Raw genomic sequence first — 19,314 nt, 5'->3', positions numbered from 1 at the left:
TCTGTTCGCCCCATAGAATGAAGGCTCTATGAGGGCAAGTATTTTGCTGTATCCTCAGGGTCTAGAACAGTATCTGGATACCTTTATAATCTACTTACGTATTAATGGTTTAGAAATACCAATTTTGAAATCTTCAGTGATAACTGCAAGATTAAAATTAAATTGAAAACTCAGGGTCTCTATATATGTTACCATCTTTAATCTTTGTATAGAAATAGAGACAGAGAGGCTACCCGGGGCTGAATTTAGCTAAAATAAGCCAATTTATTCTCAGAAAAACAATGAGACTTAGAACATATTGAAATTTCACTGAATTGAATTTCATTACTTGAAATTACTAGGCCTTAATCGGCTTTCTCTAATTCTGCCTTTAAGTGTCCTTTATCTCCTCCTTGCTCTGCCTACCTAACCAGTTGCTGGATTCTCCTGATCCTATTGCTGGCACGCCTCTCATCCTCCCCACCTCTTCCCTTCCCGCTGCCCCTCTTTCTCAGGTCTGTCTCATGTCTCTAGTCACCCCATGCACTGCTGCTGGATTAACCTGGAAGCTGAGCACCTGCTGAGTCACTCACCTGCTCAGCCGCGTCAATGGCTCCCAACTTCCTGTTCACTCAAGTACAAATGGCTCAGAGCTACCACAGGGCTCAATAACCCCCTGCCTCCCTCCCTCCACCTCCATCCCCCAGCTCCTCCCAAACCGGACCAGTGCCCACACCCCAGACCTGGTGCCTCCTTTGCTCCTTGCCAGGCCTCACTCCCGACTGAAAGTCAGTGTATCCACCAAGGCTCAGCTCCAATGCATGGAGGCTTTCCTGCCCCCGCAGCTGGACACGGGCTCACAGCAGTTCCTAGCACTCTCTTTGGCGGTTACAAGACTGCTCCCAGTTGAAGTTCTATGTACTTGTCATTTCTCCCTCCCGACTGTGGGCTCCCTGAGGGCAGGGGCTGTCTTTTTCTTTTTTGTGCCCCATACAGTATCTTTCACAGACTAAGTTCTCTAAACATGTGTTAAATTTAAAAGGAGGAAAATTCTTTAAGCTCTAAGTTACAGAACAGAACAGATTGATTTTTAAAAACAATTTTTTTAATTTATTTGGTTGCATTAGGTCTTAGCTGAGGCAGGAGGGCTCCTTAGTTGTGGCAGGCGAACTCTTAGTTGCAGCATGCATGTGGGATCTAGTTCCCAGACCAGGAATCGAACCCGGGCTCCCTGCATTGGGAGCGAGGAGTCTTAACCACTGCGCCACCAGGGAAGTCCCCAGATTAATTCTTATGTTTGGCTAAGTAACAAACGAGGCAGGACACAGTTTTGTTGGATAGAGCCGAGGCTACTTGCAGAAATTAAGACTTGGAGATCAATTCAAAACAATACATGTAGGGGAAAGCAAAGCAGAAGAATGAAGTGGCTTGGGGGCAAAAATGCCCTGCCTGGGAATACTGAAACTGAGGGAACAGCCCTACCATTTAACAGTGAAAATGTTTATCTCAATCCTTTTGTGACTTGTTGATTTTCATCTCTGGACAACATCAGAAATTCTGAAATATAAAGAACTCTGCATAAACATGAGGAGAAAGAGCACAGATAATATTCTGGGAGACTGTAAGGCACTGCCCAAACTGGGCTCTCCCATCTTCTTGTGGCCCCTCACTTCTGAGAGACCTGGTCCTTTTCGTCACTTAAAGTCCTTGCTGATCCAAGCAGGCCCAGCAGGTGAGGGAGGGCAGTCTGTGGTACCCCAGCTGCCAGCATCTATGGATGGTAACGTTTGCTGCTGAATTGACAAGATGATGTGTGACCTTCTGATATACACCAATATTTTTCCATGTAAAATACTGTTTTGGAACATTTTATTAATGAAGGGAAAACACTTGTTGTGCTCATGAGAATAATGAGTCACAGATTAGTGACGAAAGAGAACATACCGGTCAGACCTGAATTTAGGGACAAAGGAGAATTATGACAGGACTGAATAATAGAGATGACTCTGAAGCCCCCAATCCTGGGATTTGCCTGGCTTTTATCAGGGAAGAGTAGTTTGGGAATTGAATACAATTTCCCAGCTCTTGGGACTCCAGGCTGCCAACCATCACCAGGAAGACAAGATCATAAAATGGAAGCACAGTAGATTAAATGAGAGACAAGCTTAGTCCTCTACTTCCCTTGATGTAAAGAGCCAATAAAGTGACTAACTTGGATGAATGTCAAATCTTACAGCCCTCAGTTATTTCAGCCTCTATAAAAACAAATCAGTAATTTGAGGTTAGAGAAGATACCTTCTTGTAATTATGATTACAAGATTCTAATCATTAGAACTCAAAAAAAAATTTAAAGCAGCATGTCTTCCTAAAGACCAACCAGCCAGAACTAGTAACAGAAAAGCCTAGAGCCATTTAGACATGAAATCCAGACAGAAGCAAAATAATAATAAGAAGAAGAAAGATATAGCTTGTCTCAACTGATACACTTAGCGGATAATCACAACTCAAGCTGTAAACATATCCTTTGAGTGCAACCCCTCTCTTCTCCTTGACTCCATTATCCTTTTTAATTTTATTAAATAATGTATAACTGTTTTTCTCTTTTTCTGGAATGTTTCCTTGGAAGCAGCTGAGCAAATGTCCATGTTACCCAAGGACTAAATCTAAATTACCTTCTTTCAAAGTCCATTTGATTGAGCCTGTCCTCTTGCTGACGGCATGCAAACTTCCGTCCAGGGTTGATACAAACAACAAGGTTTCAGGAAGTGTCACAGTGCTGGGACTTCCAAAAATCTGCAATGAGAGGCAGAAGAATCTACGTGGTCAATATGAGTCCTCACCTTGGGCATGTACAATCACAGACAGGCCCCTCCCTCACCCCAAAAGGTATCCTTCTAAAATCCACCACCTTACAGATGAAGAAACCGAGGCTGCCGAGCCTAAGTTCCCATCAAGGTTTGCTGCTGAACTGACAAGACGGACAACATCTTGGACAACAGCTGGGTCAGGACTAGAACCAGGTTGCCTTATTCTATCTGAGCAGCAATCCTTCCTGCACACGGGCTTATGACCTAACACGCCAGGGATGGGGATTCTGAAATAATCCAAGGCCAGCCTCCACTGAAACAGAGAAAGTATGCTCAGCTTTCAAACTGACTTCCTTCTCTTGGTTATATCTTACCTTCTAAAACCTGGTTATCTTGCAAGACTCCATCTTGCAAGAACGCCAGCACACCTACACACACCCACACGCACTTAACAAAATTTTAAAAGGCAGGGAATTGGGGGGAAATATTTAAAGCAAAATAGGAAAAACAGTTCTCATAAACTCATAAAGAGTTTATATAATAATAAAACACCAAGATTTTGAGAGAGACATGTTATAAAAGAAAATGTATAAAAAACATGATCCAAATGATTCTTTACTTATAAGCAAAATATAATTTAAATCAAAATGTACTTCTTATGCTTAATGAATTAAAAAAAATATTTTACAGAAAATAGCCAAAGGTAGTGAGATTCACTTTCTCATCCATCGTTGACTGGCAATGAAAATGATAAGTTAGCGCAACCTTTCTGGAAAGCATAAAAGTACTCATATTTCTGATCCTGTAGTTCCACTTCTACATCCTAAAGAAATAACTCTGGATATGGAAAAAGCTCTTTGCACAACGTTACTCATTACAGCCCATTTACAAACACAAAAAACAGGAAAGACCTCAATTTTTTTTTTTTAAGACCTTAACTTCTAAATAGTTGAAACAAATTATGACAAAGTCAATGGAATATTATGTAATTATTAAAATAGCACTTGAAAGAATCTACAATATAGAAAAATGCTTGCATATGTTATCATGTGAAAAATATAGAATCCAAAATTTAATGTGCACTGTGGTTATAATTATACTGGACAGATCTTTTTTTTTTTGGCCTGCCCGTCCTCTAGCTTTGCTAGGAACAGTACACTCATCCACATGGTTTCCATGGGAGCAGCTGTGTGTGTGTGTGTGTGTGTGCGTGTACACACACATGAGCAGGTGATAGCTGGTACGGTTTCCTAGGACAACACCCTTTTGAGGTCTGGGCCCACTCAGCAATGCCACCTTGTAATGAGATTTTCTCTTTCTTTGTCACTGTACTGTCCCACCAATCAGCTGGTTCCTGTAGGTCTTGAATTAAAAATAGGTCAAGGTGGGGCTTCCCTGGTGGCGCAGTGGTTGAGAGTCCGCCTGCCCATGCAAGGGACACAGGTTCGTGCCCCGGTCCGGGAAGATCCCACATGCCGCGGAGCGGCTGGGCCCGTGAGCCATGGCCGCTGAGCCTGAGCGTCCGGAGCCCGTGCTCTGCAACGGGAGAGGCCACAACAGTGAGAGGCCCACATATTGCAAAAAATAATAATAATAATAATAGGTCAATGCAACTTGCTTACACTGCGACAGTTTGTATTTTGGTACAAATGCTATTTTTAAAATATAGGAGTATGGCTGGCTTTTAGCACAGAACATAGAGACTGGAGGGTTACTTGTGCATGGAAGCCTGATCCCAGAATACCTGGTCACTCTTGGTAAAAGCCAGGATGACACTAGTTAATCCTTCAAAAGGGAAAGTTCAATTAATGGCTCTCTCCAGGGCAGCCTGAGGTGGCAGGACAAACACTCCAGTCCTTGCATTCCTTTTCCAAGGTGGAAACCCCCTGACAAGGGGGCGAAGCGGCTGCCAGAACTTCCTCTCACCTCTTGCATGTGTCTGGCCTAGAGGGGAAGAAGTTCCGCCCTCCACTTTGCCCAGGACCAGGGCTCCTCACCTGGAATGAGGGAAACAACAGCAAGCCTTACCCCTACCCGCTGAGTCTACTCTCCATGTAAAGACTTAAGGATGAAGAAGAAGAGTCTGCTTTTAACACCACCTTTGCAACGAGGAAATCAGTCTCAGTACAGCCTGGCTAGGAAAACAGAAGCCCCAAGGGTAGCATCTGCCCTAGGCAGAATCCAAAGGTCTTGTACACCAACTATTTCGGGGGTTTTAAAATTATTTTAGTTCACAGGGTACTGATGGTGACAAGCCTCATCTGGACCTGCTCATACCTGAACCAGAGGAACACACATCACCCGGAGCACCAGGCCTGGAGAACAGTGACCCTCTGACGATCACTGAGGACTGGAGCCATTAGGACTTGGAGGGGTGGGCAGGCTGCCTCTCACGGAGAAAGCGGAATGGTCTGCAGCTTGATGTGGGGTGCCACATGAAGTCAGGCGGGGGCAGTGGAAGACTGAGTACATGAAAAGGGAAGACGGATGCATATCTGGGTGCCAACAGGCGGAAATCCCCTCCACCTGTCACGTAGTTACCCTAGGAACAACCATTTGTAAGGTCTTGGGAATCACACCAGAATTGGGTTGAACAATCTGGGTGGCTGAAGTACTAAGCAATTAAACTTGGGAGATTTCTGCGGCTACGTTTTCCGCCATGTGGAAAAAGCTGGATGAGAGGGAGGAAGGGAGGAAGGAAGGGAAAGAAAGAAAGGGGGGGAGGGCGGGAAGAAAGAGAGAGAAAGAAAGGAAGGAAGGAAGAACGAAAGAGAGAGAGAGAGGGAGGGAGGGAGGAAGAAAGGAAGAGGCCTGAGAAGAAACATGGCTGAAAGGCTGGGAGAGGGGCCCTGGCCTCCACTGCTCCTCAGGCCTGGCCAAGCTCCTGTCCTTGGGCCCATGGACACCTAATCCTTGCAGTCAATTCCCCTCTTAAACTCATTGGAACTAGGTTTCTGTCCCTTGAGACTGAAACAGTCCTAACCACCCCCACCACCACACACACACACAGCTATTTTTTAATATATCTATAGAAAAAAAAAGATGAAGAAAATATTGTAAAATTAAAGCCATAGTTTTTCTCCTCTATTTTCTAAATTTTCTATAATATGATCACGTAATATGCAATGAAGTTTCCATAAAATATAAAGGAGATGGACAAGTTAGCAGGTGGAAGACAAGCTGGGATTTAAAGGAGCTTCAGCGAGCCCCTAAGTTCCAGAAGCACTTTCCGCCTCAGGATATTAGGCAACCTGATCACCTTTGATCACTGATATCCACCAAACAAGGGACAAAAGTTTAGAAACACAGAGGTCTCCCAGTCAGAGAGTGTGTGTCCAGAATAGAAAAGTTTTGCTGTTATTAAAGCCTACAGTACAACTATAATTAACTAAATGCCTCCAATACATCTTATCACAGTACTGATATTATTAAAAGGGGCCAATAGTTACTAAAACATATCAGTGCTGCTCCACGACCAGCGTGGAAACAGAAGCCACCTGCCTTGTTTGAGCACCTTGGAAACCACAGGAAGAGCAATTGTCTATGGTTGGTTGGTGACTCGAAATAAAACACTAATCACATAACTAATACAGTCTTCTAAAAAATCTCAAAAAGACCAGGTTGGCTAGGAGTTGAATTTAGCAACTGAGAGCGCTGAATGAATCACAATGTCCGCAGTCACGTCACAAACCCCTATCAACCCGACAGATTTTTCTCTTCTTTGAAGGTCTTGACATTTTCAAATTAGAACGAGCCATTCTGAACAGCGTTATTCTCTCACCAGGCAAATTAATATTACAAGATTTCTGCCTTTTCCCCCAGCGTTTTTTAAAGCATGAAAATGTTTGCTTTCAGATATAGTTGCTATAACTCACGTGACTTAAATAAGCTTCTAGATGCAATGTGCGATATGGAGCACAGCTGAGAACTATTTGTACCCAAACATCTAAAAACACTGCTTCACAATAATGACCTTGCATATCACCTTCACCCTGTCGGTGCTCCCTTTTCCCTGCAATGGATGAATTAGCAGCAGGCCCTAGAGTTATGCAAACTAGTTTCCAGAGAGCCTGAAAGCAGAGAGAAAAGGCTGATCCTGCAGATCTGTTTCAAGTTGATTACCTGGAATCTGACTCATTTTTCAAACAAGTGGGTTATACACTCCTGGCTTCGGCAGTGACTTCTAAAAAAGTAATTGCAGTGACATTGTAGAGGTAAGTGGCAGGGAATCTAGTCCAGCCTAAAATGAGACATCCATTAGCCAATTGGTCCTCATGGAAGTCTGGCCACATACGTCCTCTCACACGAGGTGACCCTGACATAACAATTCTGGAAATGCCCCGTCTGAGGACCATGGAGCCTGGCAATTCGGACCAGATGATGCTAGGGAAGTGGGTGTCTGTAAAACCAGCTTATTTCACTTATGTTGATTCCGTGGTAAAAACAGTCCTCACTGCCGCCCTGCTCAGCCAGAACTCCCTCCCGTGAAAACATAATTCCGGGGCTGGATCCTCATGTTCAATGTTCTGATTATAAAGCAAGATTTCCCAAACTCCAGCAGATACACCACGGCATAAAATGCACCACTTGCTTTGCATTTCCCACAAAGACATGAAAGCAGCTACCAACTGCTCATACAGAGATGATTAAAAGGTAGTAGTCGCCGACGATTTCATTCTCTAATATTCTAAACTCAGCTAATTGTCAGTTGCTCCTGCATTAATGACCTCAACTGCTTGTACTTCAGGTAAGAAAAAAAGTCTTCTAAAACAAGTTCTGAGATAACTTTGTTTAGAAAAAAGTCTTCAGTAAAGAGCACTATGGACACAAGGGAGAGATATGTGTTTAGGTAGCACAAAAACAAATGAAACAAGCCTCTAACACAAACCCACCAATTTCTGAACTAGTACTTGGGGTGGGTTAGGCCAGAGGTGGCTCACCACCAGCAGCTGGAGGAGAAGAGTCAGCAAGGCCGGGGCTCGGTTCCAGCTGCCAGGCTATCACTGGAGTGGCTGCTCCCTTGCACCCACCCTCTGGCACCTGAGGAAGAACAGCAGGAAGCAGGCTGCATGCTGCTCTGAGTCAGAACACAGGGCAGCCCTGTCCTCCCCATCAAGGTTTCCCAAAAGGCTGCATTTTCCAAAGAAACATTGGAATTCTTAAATTTCAGATAGGTATTTCAAGAACCAGCCCACAGGTTAACTGACTACCTAACAACAAGGGTCAGAAATAAGATTAATAAACTTTGCACAGACCTTTCATCTCAAAGTCAGGGGAAAAAGTGGGCCACGCACACACATGTCTCATATCCAGCTTTCCAAAGTGATCTACACTTGAAGAGTACCGCAGTATCGTTTCTATTTCCCAAACTAGTGTGTTCTACCCCCACACAAAAGTTGTGCACACACAGAGAAGACCCACACTGTGAACAAGAGAGCCATGCACTTCTCAGGTGGTGTGCAAACTGATCGGGTCTAACCCAAGTGTCCATCTCCAAAAGCTGAATTTATATGGCAGCATTAGCATAGTAGAAGTAAAAACAGTAAAAATGATTAGAATAAAAATCTTTCCTGAGAAACTTCTCCTCTTCTCACCTCCATTCCAACAGACCAAAACATTTATAATAATATTAGAATACAATAATCCGGCTAATAACAAAATGACATATATATTTTTTCTTTTAGGAGTACCACACTGATTTCCAGAATTAGCTGAGAGGCTGGGGTTTTGGGGGTTGTTGGTGTTTTGTTTTATTTTTTTTAACTAATCTTTCTTCAGTGTTCATTGGATTATGCAATGTTATATTGTATAAGCCTCACTTTAGTTTTATTTACTTAAGGTTAAGAAAACCATTCCTCCAAACTATAAATACCATACTTGTGTTAAGTCTAGCATGGATATTAGCATGTTTCCAATAGAATATCCTTACACAACGTAGTGTGCACCTAAACCCCTGGAACCTACAACCTGCCACCAACAACCAGGCTGCCTCGTACAGTGCGGGGCTCCCTGCCACAGCTCAAAGCCACTGGACAGCAGGCTACAGAGGTAAAGCGAAAGTAAGGGGACTTCTGGTTGGTTGATGAATACACATGATGGTATCACAGGTAAGACTTAAAACAGGTACGCAAGTGAGGGAAGGATTACATAAGAGAGATTTCCAAGCTATTTTGTTTTGCTACTTAGGACACGCAAAATCTTGAAAACAATTAAAATTGCATGTCACGAAATGTAGAGTAATAAATTGCAAATGGATTAGAATGTGCTAGGGAATCAGAGCTTATAATTATTAACCTTAGCAATAATGCTCAGAGGTGAGAAGGGCATTCTCTGCCGGGGGACGTACCAATGGCAAAGGACCTTAAAGGGGAGAGAAAGTAAGACTGCACGTGTGCGTGTGTGCACGTGGTGAGGGAGGTTTCTGATGGATACAAAAGCAGAGGTGAGGGCTAATGGCAAATAGACTGGATCCTTCTGCTGGCTATAATCAGCTGAAAGCTGCAGGATGGGTGAGCTGATTTTGAGAGGTATGGGTAAGACACTTCCTGGCGTGCCATAACGGATGCCAGTCCTAAAGGGCTTCTCTCCAAAAATAAAAAAAAGGAAACCTGTGCAATTCAGCACGAAGTTCCTCAAAATAGTATTATGTAACACAGTCCCTCGGTAGGCACTAAACGACATTCAGAAAAAGGACATCTGTATCTACAATTCTGTTTGCAGCCATATCATCTACTTCAGCCTATAAACTCCAGCAAAACCTGGCCATTTGCAATTCTGGTTGCATCACACAACTACCAAGCATTCTAATGCCATCTGGCCACATGGCAGAAGACTGTGCTCAATGATGGCCAAAAAACTACCAAGAATTCACCAAAGCAGCATAAGATTGAAATCCGTACCCAGTAAATGCTAGCACACACCCATTACATAATGGTCCCTTGTTGAGAAATACAGCCTACATGAGTGTACGCCTCATAATGACCAGGACAGCAGGCTAAACTAGCAGCTCCCAAAGGCCTTCCTTTGAAGGTATCTTAGGTAAAGGCCTGATTAGACAGATACGACGAAGATTTTTATTCTAATCAAACCCTGCTCCCCACTCCCCGTCTCATTTACACACCTGACCCAAGAGTAAAGCACTCCGCTCCAAACGTGGAGACTTCTGTACAGTCATCTGTACAGAGTGACACAGAAACCTCATTGGGTTTATCCTAGTTCAGTAGACTAAAGATTAAGAACGGAATTAAAACACTGCTGATACTAAGAGACTTAATTGTGTCTACGTCTTAACGATTTCAATCTATTACAAAATCATTCCAAACCCTGTTACACTTTGTTTACCTGTGTGTAGGTCAGCAATAATCTATCAACCATATAGTTCCTTTTAATCAGCCCATCGGCTGCTGTGTTTCCTGATACTAGGTCAATAAAGGTAACCATGACATTTGCTTTGGATGGGAGTCAGGTATCTGGTTGGGATGCAGTAAAGGTCAGAGCCTAACTGAACAGCACTGTGTGGTTTCCAAACTAAGCAACTGAGAGAGTTAAACTAGTATTTGTGGCAATTCTTGCATGTGGTGTAATCCACCACCACCCAAGACAGCTAACAATTCTTCAGTGGTTCAGGCTACTCCTTTAATGGGTCTGATAAAAGGTTCCTCAAACAGTCCACTTTATTCCTGAGAGCAAAGGTATGCTAATTTCACAACAGGTGAAGATACTTCCCCAACTGGTTCTGGGGCCCCAGGCTAAGAGTCTAAGTTCAAGCAGCTGGCAGTTCCATTTGTCTTCACGGTCTCTCTGCCATCAACTTATATCGACACCAAGGGAGGAGGAAATACACTTGGGCATGAAAGGCGCTACAGGAGACCTTTCACCACAAGGAACCAAGCCCTCGTTCTTAGGGTGGCATCACATCCCTAAGGTCCTCAAGCATTTTATTTTATTTATTATTATTATTTTTTTAATTTTTAAAATTATTTATTTATTTATTTATGGCTGTGTTGGGTCTTCGTTTCTGCGCGAGGGCTTTCTCCATTTGCGGCAAGTGGGGGCCACTCTTCATTGCGGTGCGCGGGCCTCTCACTATCGCGGCCTCTCTTGTCGCGGAGCACAGGCTCCAGACGTGCAGGCTCAGTAATCATGGCTCACGGGCCTAGTTGCTCCGTGGCATGTGGGATCTTCCCGGACCAGGGCTCGAACCCGTGTCCCCTGCATTGGAGGCAGACTCTCAACCACTGCGCCACCAGGGAAGCCCCCTCAAGCATTTTATAATATTAAAACTAAAACCCAGGGACTTCCCTGGTGGCACAGTGGTTAAGACTCCGCCTGCCAATGCATGGGACACGGGTTCGAGCCCTGGTCCGGGAAGATCCCACATGCTGCGGAGCAGCTAAGCCCATGAGTCACAACTACTGAGCCTGCACTCTAGAACCCATGAGCCACAACTACTGAGCCTGTATGTCACAACTACTGAAGCCCACGGGTCTAGAGCCCGTGCTCCACAACAAGAGAAGCCACCACAATAAGAAGCCTGTGCACAGCAACGAGGGGTAGCCCCTGCTCACCACAACTAGAGAAAGCCTGTGTGCAGCAATGAAGATCCAACACAGCCAAAAATAAAATAAATAAATAAATTAATTAATAATAATTAAAAAAAACTAAAACCCAAGGTTTCACCATCATTTAGTGGTTGAGTTTTTTTTTTTTTTTTGGCCATACCATGAAGCAAGTGGGATCTTAGTTCCCTGACCAGGGATTGAACCTGTGACCCCTGCAGTGGAGGCATGGAGTCTTAACCACTGGACCACCAGGGAAGCCCTGAGGTTGCAATTTAGAATGCGCGTCTTGCCACTATTATTTTGTTGTCTTCATTGCAGGGAAACAGCAGCAATTCAGGCCTTGTAAAAACTGAGAAACCTATTAGGCTCACTTACCTTAATGGAGTAGCATCGTAAACAAACTACACTAGTAAAGGTCTAACTTAGACCGTAAATTCATAAAGGGACTACCTGCCTTACAAAAAGCCAGATTTGATCCATTTGAGCATGTTTATTCAACTGCAGTTAAACCTATTATTAGGAAGTCTTCATACAAAAACCCCAAGGGGAAGAAGAAAAGACTCAATTAGATACCAAATTTTTCAGTCCTGATAATAGCAACTAATCTGAAACTGTCAATTTTGCTCTTTACACTTGGTGAGAGATTTCTTTTGGGGGGATGGGGAATGGAAGGGGTTGAGTAGAAAGTGGATAAATGCTCTAGTTAAATAAAAATTATCTACAAACAACTGCATTTGTGACATAATTGCCACCTATGCTTGCCAGATGTTGCCGAGCTTTATAATGGGAGTCAAACACTATGAAATATGGCTGAAGTTGAGCTACCTGGCCAGACTGACTCGCCCTAGCCAGAATCCCCACTGTCTGAAGTACATCTGAAGATTACCCACTGCCCTGCTGGCCCAGTCCACCACGCCACCTGCCCCAGAGCAAACAGGAAGGGCTGTTTACAGCTTCTGGGATACGTAACTTCAGAGATGAAAATAACTGAAGATCACCTTACCCAAACCTCTCAGTTCACAGAGAAGGAAGTCAAGGTCCAGAGAGGTGAAGTGACTATCCCAAGGCGCCACGGACACTTAACTGTAGACACAGGACTGGAGCCACGGTCTCTGCTTCCCCTTCTGGACCTCTGCCCACTACACCACACTGTAATTTCACTGCTTTAAATCATGGCTCTCTGAGAAACATAAGCTTCAATTACTTGGGGCCTGGGGCTCAACCCTGCTGAGCTGTCCTGCTGGGGCAGATGGAGATCTGCACTCTCCTCTGATATGGGGGTAGGATCTTTTGGATGAGACACCAAATTGGTAATTTGTAGATTCTACACAGACACCCAATATGCCAAAAGGCACTGCGAATTATACAGGGTGGGGTCTTTAAAAAAATGCTCTGGATAAAAATTCCTGAGATCTCACTGTAGATCTAAGTGGGCGGGGATAACATCACAGAAAGTCAAAGGTCACAGACTTAGCCACCATAAAAAAAAATTCCTGCAATACATTTATCCAGCCCAGTTCTAAAGGCTTAAAAACAGTGCTCTTTGATGATGATGATGATACAGTGGCCACTGCCCATTCCTTTGATGAAGCGAGTCATTCTTTTCATGCCAGTGCCAAGGAAACGCACATTACTGATTAGCAAGGGACAACAAGGTCTAGCTTTGAACAGCAAGGACCATTTTAATGACATACATACACCAATGAGCCTCACGCAGTGAGCTGTGACTGCTTCACTTAGCAGGAATAAGATGCTCAAAAAAAAGAAGGAAATATGGGTCTGAATATTGACTTTTTCATGGGAAAGAAAATCTTATAAACAACAAGATCCTACTGTATAGCACAGGGAACTATATTCAATATCCTGTGATAAACCATAATGGAAAAGAATATGAAAAAAGTATATATATAACTGAATCACTCTTCTGTACAGTAGAAACTAACATAACATCGTAAATCAACTATACTTCAATAAAACAAATTTTGAATAAATAAATAAGAAAAAATAAAATCTCATGCCACAGGATTTCCATAATCTCAGCATAGGTTTCCTTATTTTTTTAAATAAATTTATTTATTTTTGGCTGCATTGGGTCTTCACTGCTGCGCACAGGCTTTCTCTAGTTGCAGCGAGCGGGGTCTACTCTTTGCTGCGGTGCGCGGTCTTCTCATTGCGGTGGCTTCTCTCGTTGCAGAGCACGGGCTCTAGCCACGCGGGCTTCAGCAGTTGTGATGCACGTGCTTAGTTGCTCTGCGGCATGTGGGATCTTCCCGGACCAGGGCTCGAACCCGTGTCCCCCGCATTGGCAGGCGGATTCTTAACCACTGCACCACCAGGGAAGTCCCTCAGCATAGGTTTCTATTTTCCAGGCTCCTCTGAGAGACAAATGTAAACATCTCAATGCAACTTTCACACACTTGGACAGAGACAGGAAAGCGTCAGAAACTGGTTGGAAGACTGTTGGCACAACCAAACCTATGGAGTTGTGGTGTGAAAACTGAGGACTGAGAAACTGGCTGAGATGGAAGGATGCTGCTTCCTTCAGCTCATCAAGGGTAGGAGGGAAACAGGAGCAGGAAAGAATTACCAGCAAGGAGATACCACGCCTTTGGGTTCAAGGAGGAATCCCTTCCAGACACCAAGAAGGACAGAACTCCCTCTGGAGAAAGGAAAAACGGCTGTCCAGGGCCAAGAGAGGGGAGGGGACAGGCTTCAACAGGACATGCCCTACCACCAACAGGCTCCATTCTCCCAGGGACCTCTCTTCGTAAAGTTGCCGTCCCTGTCAGTCTTCTGCCTCATCTGGAGGTCACCCAATCTCAATGCCAACTTCTCCAGGTCAGAAGACTGGCTTCCGTGGGTATCTGAACTGTGGGGCAAGGTGGCTAAGCTTCCAAATCTTTTTTTTTTTTTTGAAAACTAAGGAACAGCAATATCCCTTTGAATGCTTGCAAAGAAAAATAAATATTAAGAATGTCAAAGACAAGAGTCATGTAAATATTAGGGAAGATCATTTTATTAAAAAAAATTGGTGCTGGCCAAAGATACCATCAGAAAGTAAACAAAACTCAAAACCTGATTATCCACTCTGCCCCAGACCTCAATTGTTCCCCATCTCTTACTCTGGTGGGCAGACAGCGATAGTGTAAGAGCTGGTGCTGACAATCTAGAATAATTAAGACAAGGTTAAAATAGGTTTGGCTTGTGGTGTTTAAGAAGGAAGAAGAGTATAACTGCTGAAAAGGTTTTCACCAAATGGTACTACGTTACAAGTTCTAGGACTGTATTTGAATTATCTGGAAACTCACTTACGTAGTCGCCCTCATTTTCTGAAGATGCTGAACAATTCAACATATATTTGTTAAGTTTCATTTTTAGTGCCTGGGCAATATAATGTGGCTGCTAGAAGGGCAGTCACTTACCTCCCTGTGCCTTGGTTTTCTCACCTGTAAAATGGGGGACAACAATAATACCGACTTCAAAGGAGTGTTGAGTTAATATGCGTAATGAGTTAATATATGTAAAGCTCTTAGTGTACAGTGAGCATCACATAAGTGTCAGTTCTTGTGATGCTGATTAATCAAGAGTTGTGTAAGACCCTAGGATCTAATCACAACAGTGATCTGATTCTTGCCCTCATGGAGCTTATACTCTAATAAGGGATCACAGCAGTAAAAATGTCACACAAACAGAATAGCAAATTGCAGTAAGTGCTATGAAAGAGACCATAAGAGAATAAAAGGAGAAGCCAATCTGGTCTCATGTGAGGGGGTGTGGATCACAGCGTCAATGGTTTTTCTGAAGGAGTAACATCTGAGTTAAGATCTACAGGAACGGGAGAAGGAAGGGAAGAATTTCCTGGGCAGAGGAAACAGCCTATGTGAAAGCCCTGAGACTAAAAATAATTTGCTGTGTTCGAGGACCTATCAGACCAGTGCTGCTGGAGAGAGAAAGCAGAGCGGGGAATGGGACAAGGAGGGGCTGGGGAAGCAGACAGAAGGCCGAGTGTGTGTGGAATTCCCTGGCGGTCCAGTGGTTAGGACTTCGCGCTTCCACTACAGGGGACACAGGTTCGCTCCCCGGTCAGGGATCTAAGATACTGAAAGCCGTGCTATGTGGCAAAAAATAAAAGAAGGCCGAGTGTGTACTTGTACGGAGTGAGCCACAAAATCCATGTTTTATTTGTTTCCTATGCAGCTCACAGAAAGCAGGAGGGCACGCTGTTCACACAGGTGTGAAAGCAGATCGGAGGGAAAAACGCTCCTCGAAGCCGAAGCGTTAGATATACCAGCCTGTGTTCACACCCCAGGTGAGTCTTTTCTGGTGTTTTCATTGATACTAACGTCAGACTAGTGTTGCTTAGCCGGTTTACAGCTGAACAGGAGCATAACACGCTGAAACTTCGTGGGGGAGTTTAACAATGCTGGCTTCTTTTTTTTTTTTTTTTTTGCGATACGCAGGCCTCTCACTGTTGTGGTCTGTCCCGTTGCGGAGCACAGGCTCTGGACGCGCAGGCTCAGCGGCCATGGCTCACGGGCCTAACCGCTCCACGGCATGTGGGATCTTCCCGGACCGGGGCACGAACCCGTGTCCCCTGCATCTCAACCACTGTGCCACCAGGGAGGCCCAACAATGCTGGTTTTGTGGTGAAATGTGGCCTATAGAACAACCTCCAACGCAAGGTCTCTTGCTTTCGAGACCCCTCCTCTGAGCGACTTCTCGGTCCAGACACCACGCACGGGATCACAAAGTCCCCTCGGAAGGAGTGAAGCAGGCCCCCTCCTCTCTTTTTCCTTTCCGGGGGGCTCCCTCTCTGCAGTACCTGCAGTCACTTCCAGGGCTAGTTTTGCTGCAGGCGGCAGAAATCCAGTGGGCACTAACCTCAGGGATCAACGTTTAGTCCCGGATCACAGGCTCACGTTCCTCAGGCAGCTTGGCAAGCACGTGCAGTATTCATCAGTCTCTTCCAGGCACTCCCTGGTTCACACTTCTTCCTGTTGACTGACTCTTCTACATCCAACTAACTTGCTGGTTCACCTATTTCAACCCCACCCCACACTGGACTCTTTTCTCCTACAGATACACAGAAAGAAGGGTCCTGTTTTGCATGAGGTGCTGGAGCCTCAAGGCCTATAAGACTCCTGCCTTCAAGGAGTTTACCATCTAGCAGAGAAACAGTGTAATACCGGGGGAAAGACGGCAGGTTCCATGACTCTGCCTTCCAGAAGCTGACCTGGCAGCAAGCCCGGGCCGTGCCCAGAGCAGTTCCTTAAGATTCTGAGCCCACACTTCCCTGCTCAGGCCTTTTGCTCACTCCTTGGCCTATCCTATGCTCATGCAACCCCAAAACCTGCTAATCATCCTTTAAACTCCAAGTTAAGGGAATTCTCTGGAGGTCCAGTGGTTAGGACTCTGCGCTTTCACCGTTGAGGGCGCGGGTTTGTTCCCTGGTTGGTGAACTAAAAATCCCACATGCTGCGTGGCACAGCCAAAAAAAAAAACAAAAAAACTTAAACTCCAAGTAAAAAAACCCCAAGGTATCCCCACAAGCCTGGCACATGCTCAACAGATGTTTTTTGGACCAGGGAAGCTGAAAGACAATGAGACAGGCCACAGGAATATGTGTCCTGGTTTGGGCTCTGAGCAAGTCATTAAACTTCTCTGGGCATCAGTTTCTGATTCTATAAAGTAAGAAGACTGGGTTAGGGACTTCCCTGGTGGCACAGTGGTTAAGAATCCGCCTGCCAATGCAGGGGACACGGGTTTGAGCCCTGGTCCGGGAAGATCCCACATGCCGCAGAGCAACTAAGCCTGTGCGCCACAACTACTGAGCCTGCGCTCTAGAGCCCGTGAGCCACAACTACTGAGCCCATGTGCCACAACTACTGAAGCCCGTGCGCCTAGAAGCCCGTGCTCTACAACAAGAGAAGCCACTGCGATGAGAAGCCTGCACACCGCAACGAAGAGTAGCCCATGCTCGCCGCAACTAGAGAACGCTGGCGCGTAGCAACGAAGACCCAATGCAGCCAAAAATAAATAAATAAATAAATTTATTAAAAAAAAAAAAGAAGACTGGGTTGGATGTGCCCTGTAGCTCAGAAGCATGACGATCCATGGCTTAGCAGGCCCTCACCTCTCCTCACGCTTTACTGTAGATTCTTCTGGCCTCCAACCAATCAAAACGTGCTCAAAACCCACATGAGAATGAGAGTTTAGAAGTCTTGATGCCTTTGAACACAGTCATGCCTGATCCTGGTCTTTCAACATCCCAGTGTCCCCACTCATCTTTAACTATTGCAACACTGGAAATTAGTCATAATCTGATTCACTTTAAGGTTCAGGGTGGGGGAAAAGAAACACCATAGAAATCGACTAATGTTATTCAGGAGGACGTGGGTGACTCTCAAGTACATGTACTTGCCATAGACTCTAAAGCCAACCACCTCCTAAACCAAAAGGGAGATCTCTGTTCTTCTCCAAACCACAAATCGGGTAAGTGATTAAACTCCCCCCACCCCGCCCCCCTCACCAAAAGCCCCAGAGACTTCCAAATACTGAACCATCAGATAAGGATGACATAGGGTTGGTTTTAGAAGCAGCTGTGGTTTGGTCCCCTGTTCGAGTACCAAAACTACAGATAAACTTGTTCTTAATCTCTCTGTGTAAAGAAAACCGTTTTCTTCTTTGCAAAACCAGACCACAGCAAGTGGAAAATGAACTCTAACAGAATGACTGGATGAGGTCACTGGATTGTTCAGAGGGAGGCGGTGCCTTCGAGGGCAGATGCCCTAAACCTGGCTTTATGCCTTTCTTGCAGTACTTGAATTTATCTGGAGATCTTATAAATACTTCCACAATAGAAAAAAACTATTTAATTTTGTTTGTAAAAGTTATATATATATATATATATATATATATATATATATATATATATATGTACTTCCCTGGTAGTCCAGTGGTTAAGAATCTGCCTTGCAATACAGGGGATGCGGGTTTGATCCCTGGTCGGGGAATTAAGATCCCACAAGCCGTGTGGGGCGGCCAAGGAAAGAGGCTGACTTCAAAGGGTGACCTTCCAGTTCTACGAACCTTTGTCAACATGGTTCCAGCAGAGTTTAGATCTGGTCCAGCCCAGTCCATGTGAGTTTTAGAAGTGAGTTTCCTCTTTTTTCTAAACCAGCTCTTAGGATTCTTTGAGTCATAACCGAGGTGCAGCGGCTGAAACGGGGACCGGCCGTCTCCTGCAGGGCCTTCTGCAGTGCGGCCTTCCAACGGTGCACCTGCAGTAAAAACCCTGCAGGCTGCGAGGCCGGTGACCGTCCAGATACCCAGGTCTCACACAGAAAGGGGAAGGAGAGCATCACAAGCTGGACCCTCCGGCGACCTGCTTCCAACGTACATATTCTCATCCTGATAAGAAATCCCCTTTTTGTTTATATGCTTCGTTCTTGTACTTTAACTGTCCAACTTACTCCTTCCACAAATTTCTCCCATACCCACTCCCCTTAGCTACTTCACTCTGGCTAGAGAAGGCTCTTTTCAAACTTGAAGGATGATTTGACCCACCAGGGTATGTGAAGGAACCTGGAAAAGTATTGTTTGGATTCCTTAGGCCTCCTAATGCATGGAGAAGGCAAAAATAATAAATAAGCATAAGTGGAACTTTAAATAATTCCAAACATCTTATAATTCAGTAACTAAGCGTATTTGAGTTTAAGGTCAGTTATCAGTTAAAGCTGATTTTTTAAAAAAGCAAATTCAGTAGTTAGTACTCAAAAACACATACATATCCATCTGTCTGGAATTACTTGTTCTTTAAAAGTTGGGCAACATAGTATACTAGAAGACACATAATGCTAGGTTCTCTATTTCTAGTTCTGCCACTAACTAGAAGAATGTATCCGTCCTAACTTCTCCGGAAAAAAAGCCAAAGGCTGGCTCTGGTTTCGTCCAGGGCTCTGTGACAT

General features: G+C 44.6%; 1 protein-coding gene across 1 annotated transcript in view; it reads right to left on the bottom strand.

Annotated features, from left to right (window-relative positions):
- Nucleotides 1-19,314, bottom strand: part of ERN1 (endoplasmic reticulum to nucleus signaling 1) — a gene marked incomplete at its 3' end in the record, with an annotated part of 77,902 nt that overhangs the window by 48,786 nt on the left and 9,802 nt on the right. Inside the window, exon 2 of the mRNA XM_082678878.1 lies at nucleotides 2,652-2,772. Within this exon, the coding sequence (XP_082535004.1) occupies nucleotides 2,652-2,772 (121 nt within the window). The remainder of the gene's footprint in view (nucleotides 1-2,651; nucleotides 2,773-19,314) is intronic.

The sequence above is a fragment of the Grampus griseus genome (assembly GCF_964374135.1).
Source record: "Grampus griseus genome assembly, chromosome: 20".
NCBI lineage: Eukaryota > Metazoa > Chordata > Mammalia > Artiodactyla > Delphinidae > Grampus > Grampus griseus.
This window is presented reverse-complemented; position numbering and strand designations above follow the sequence as displayed.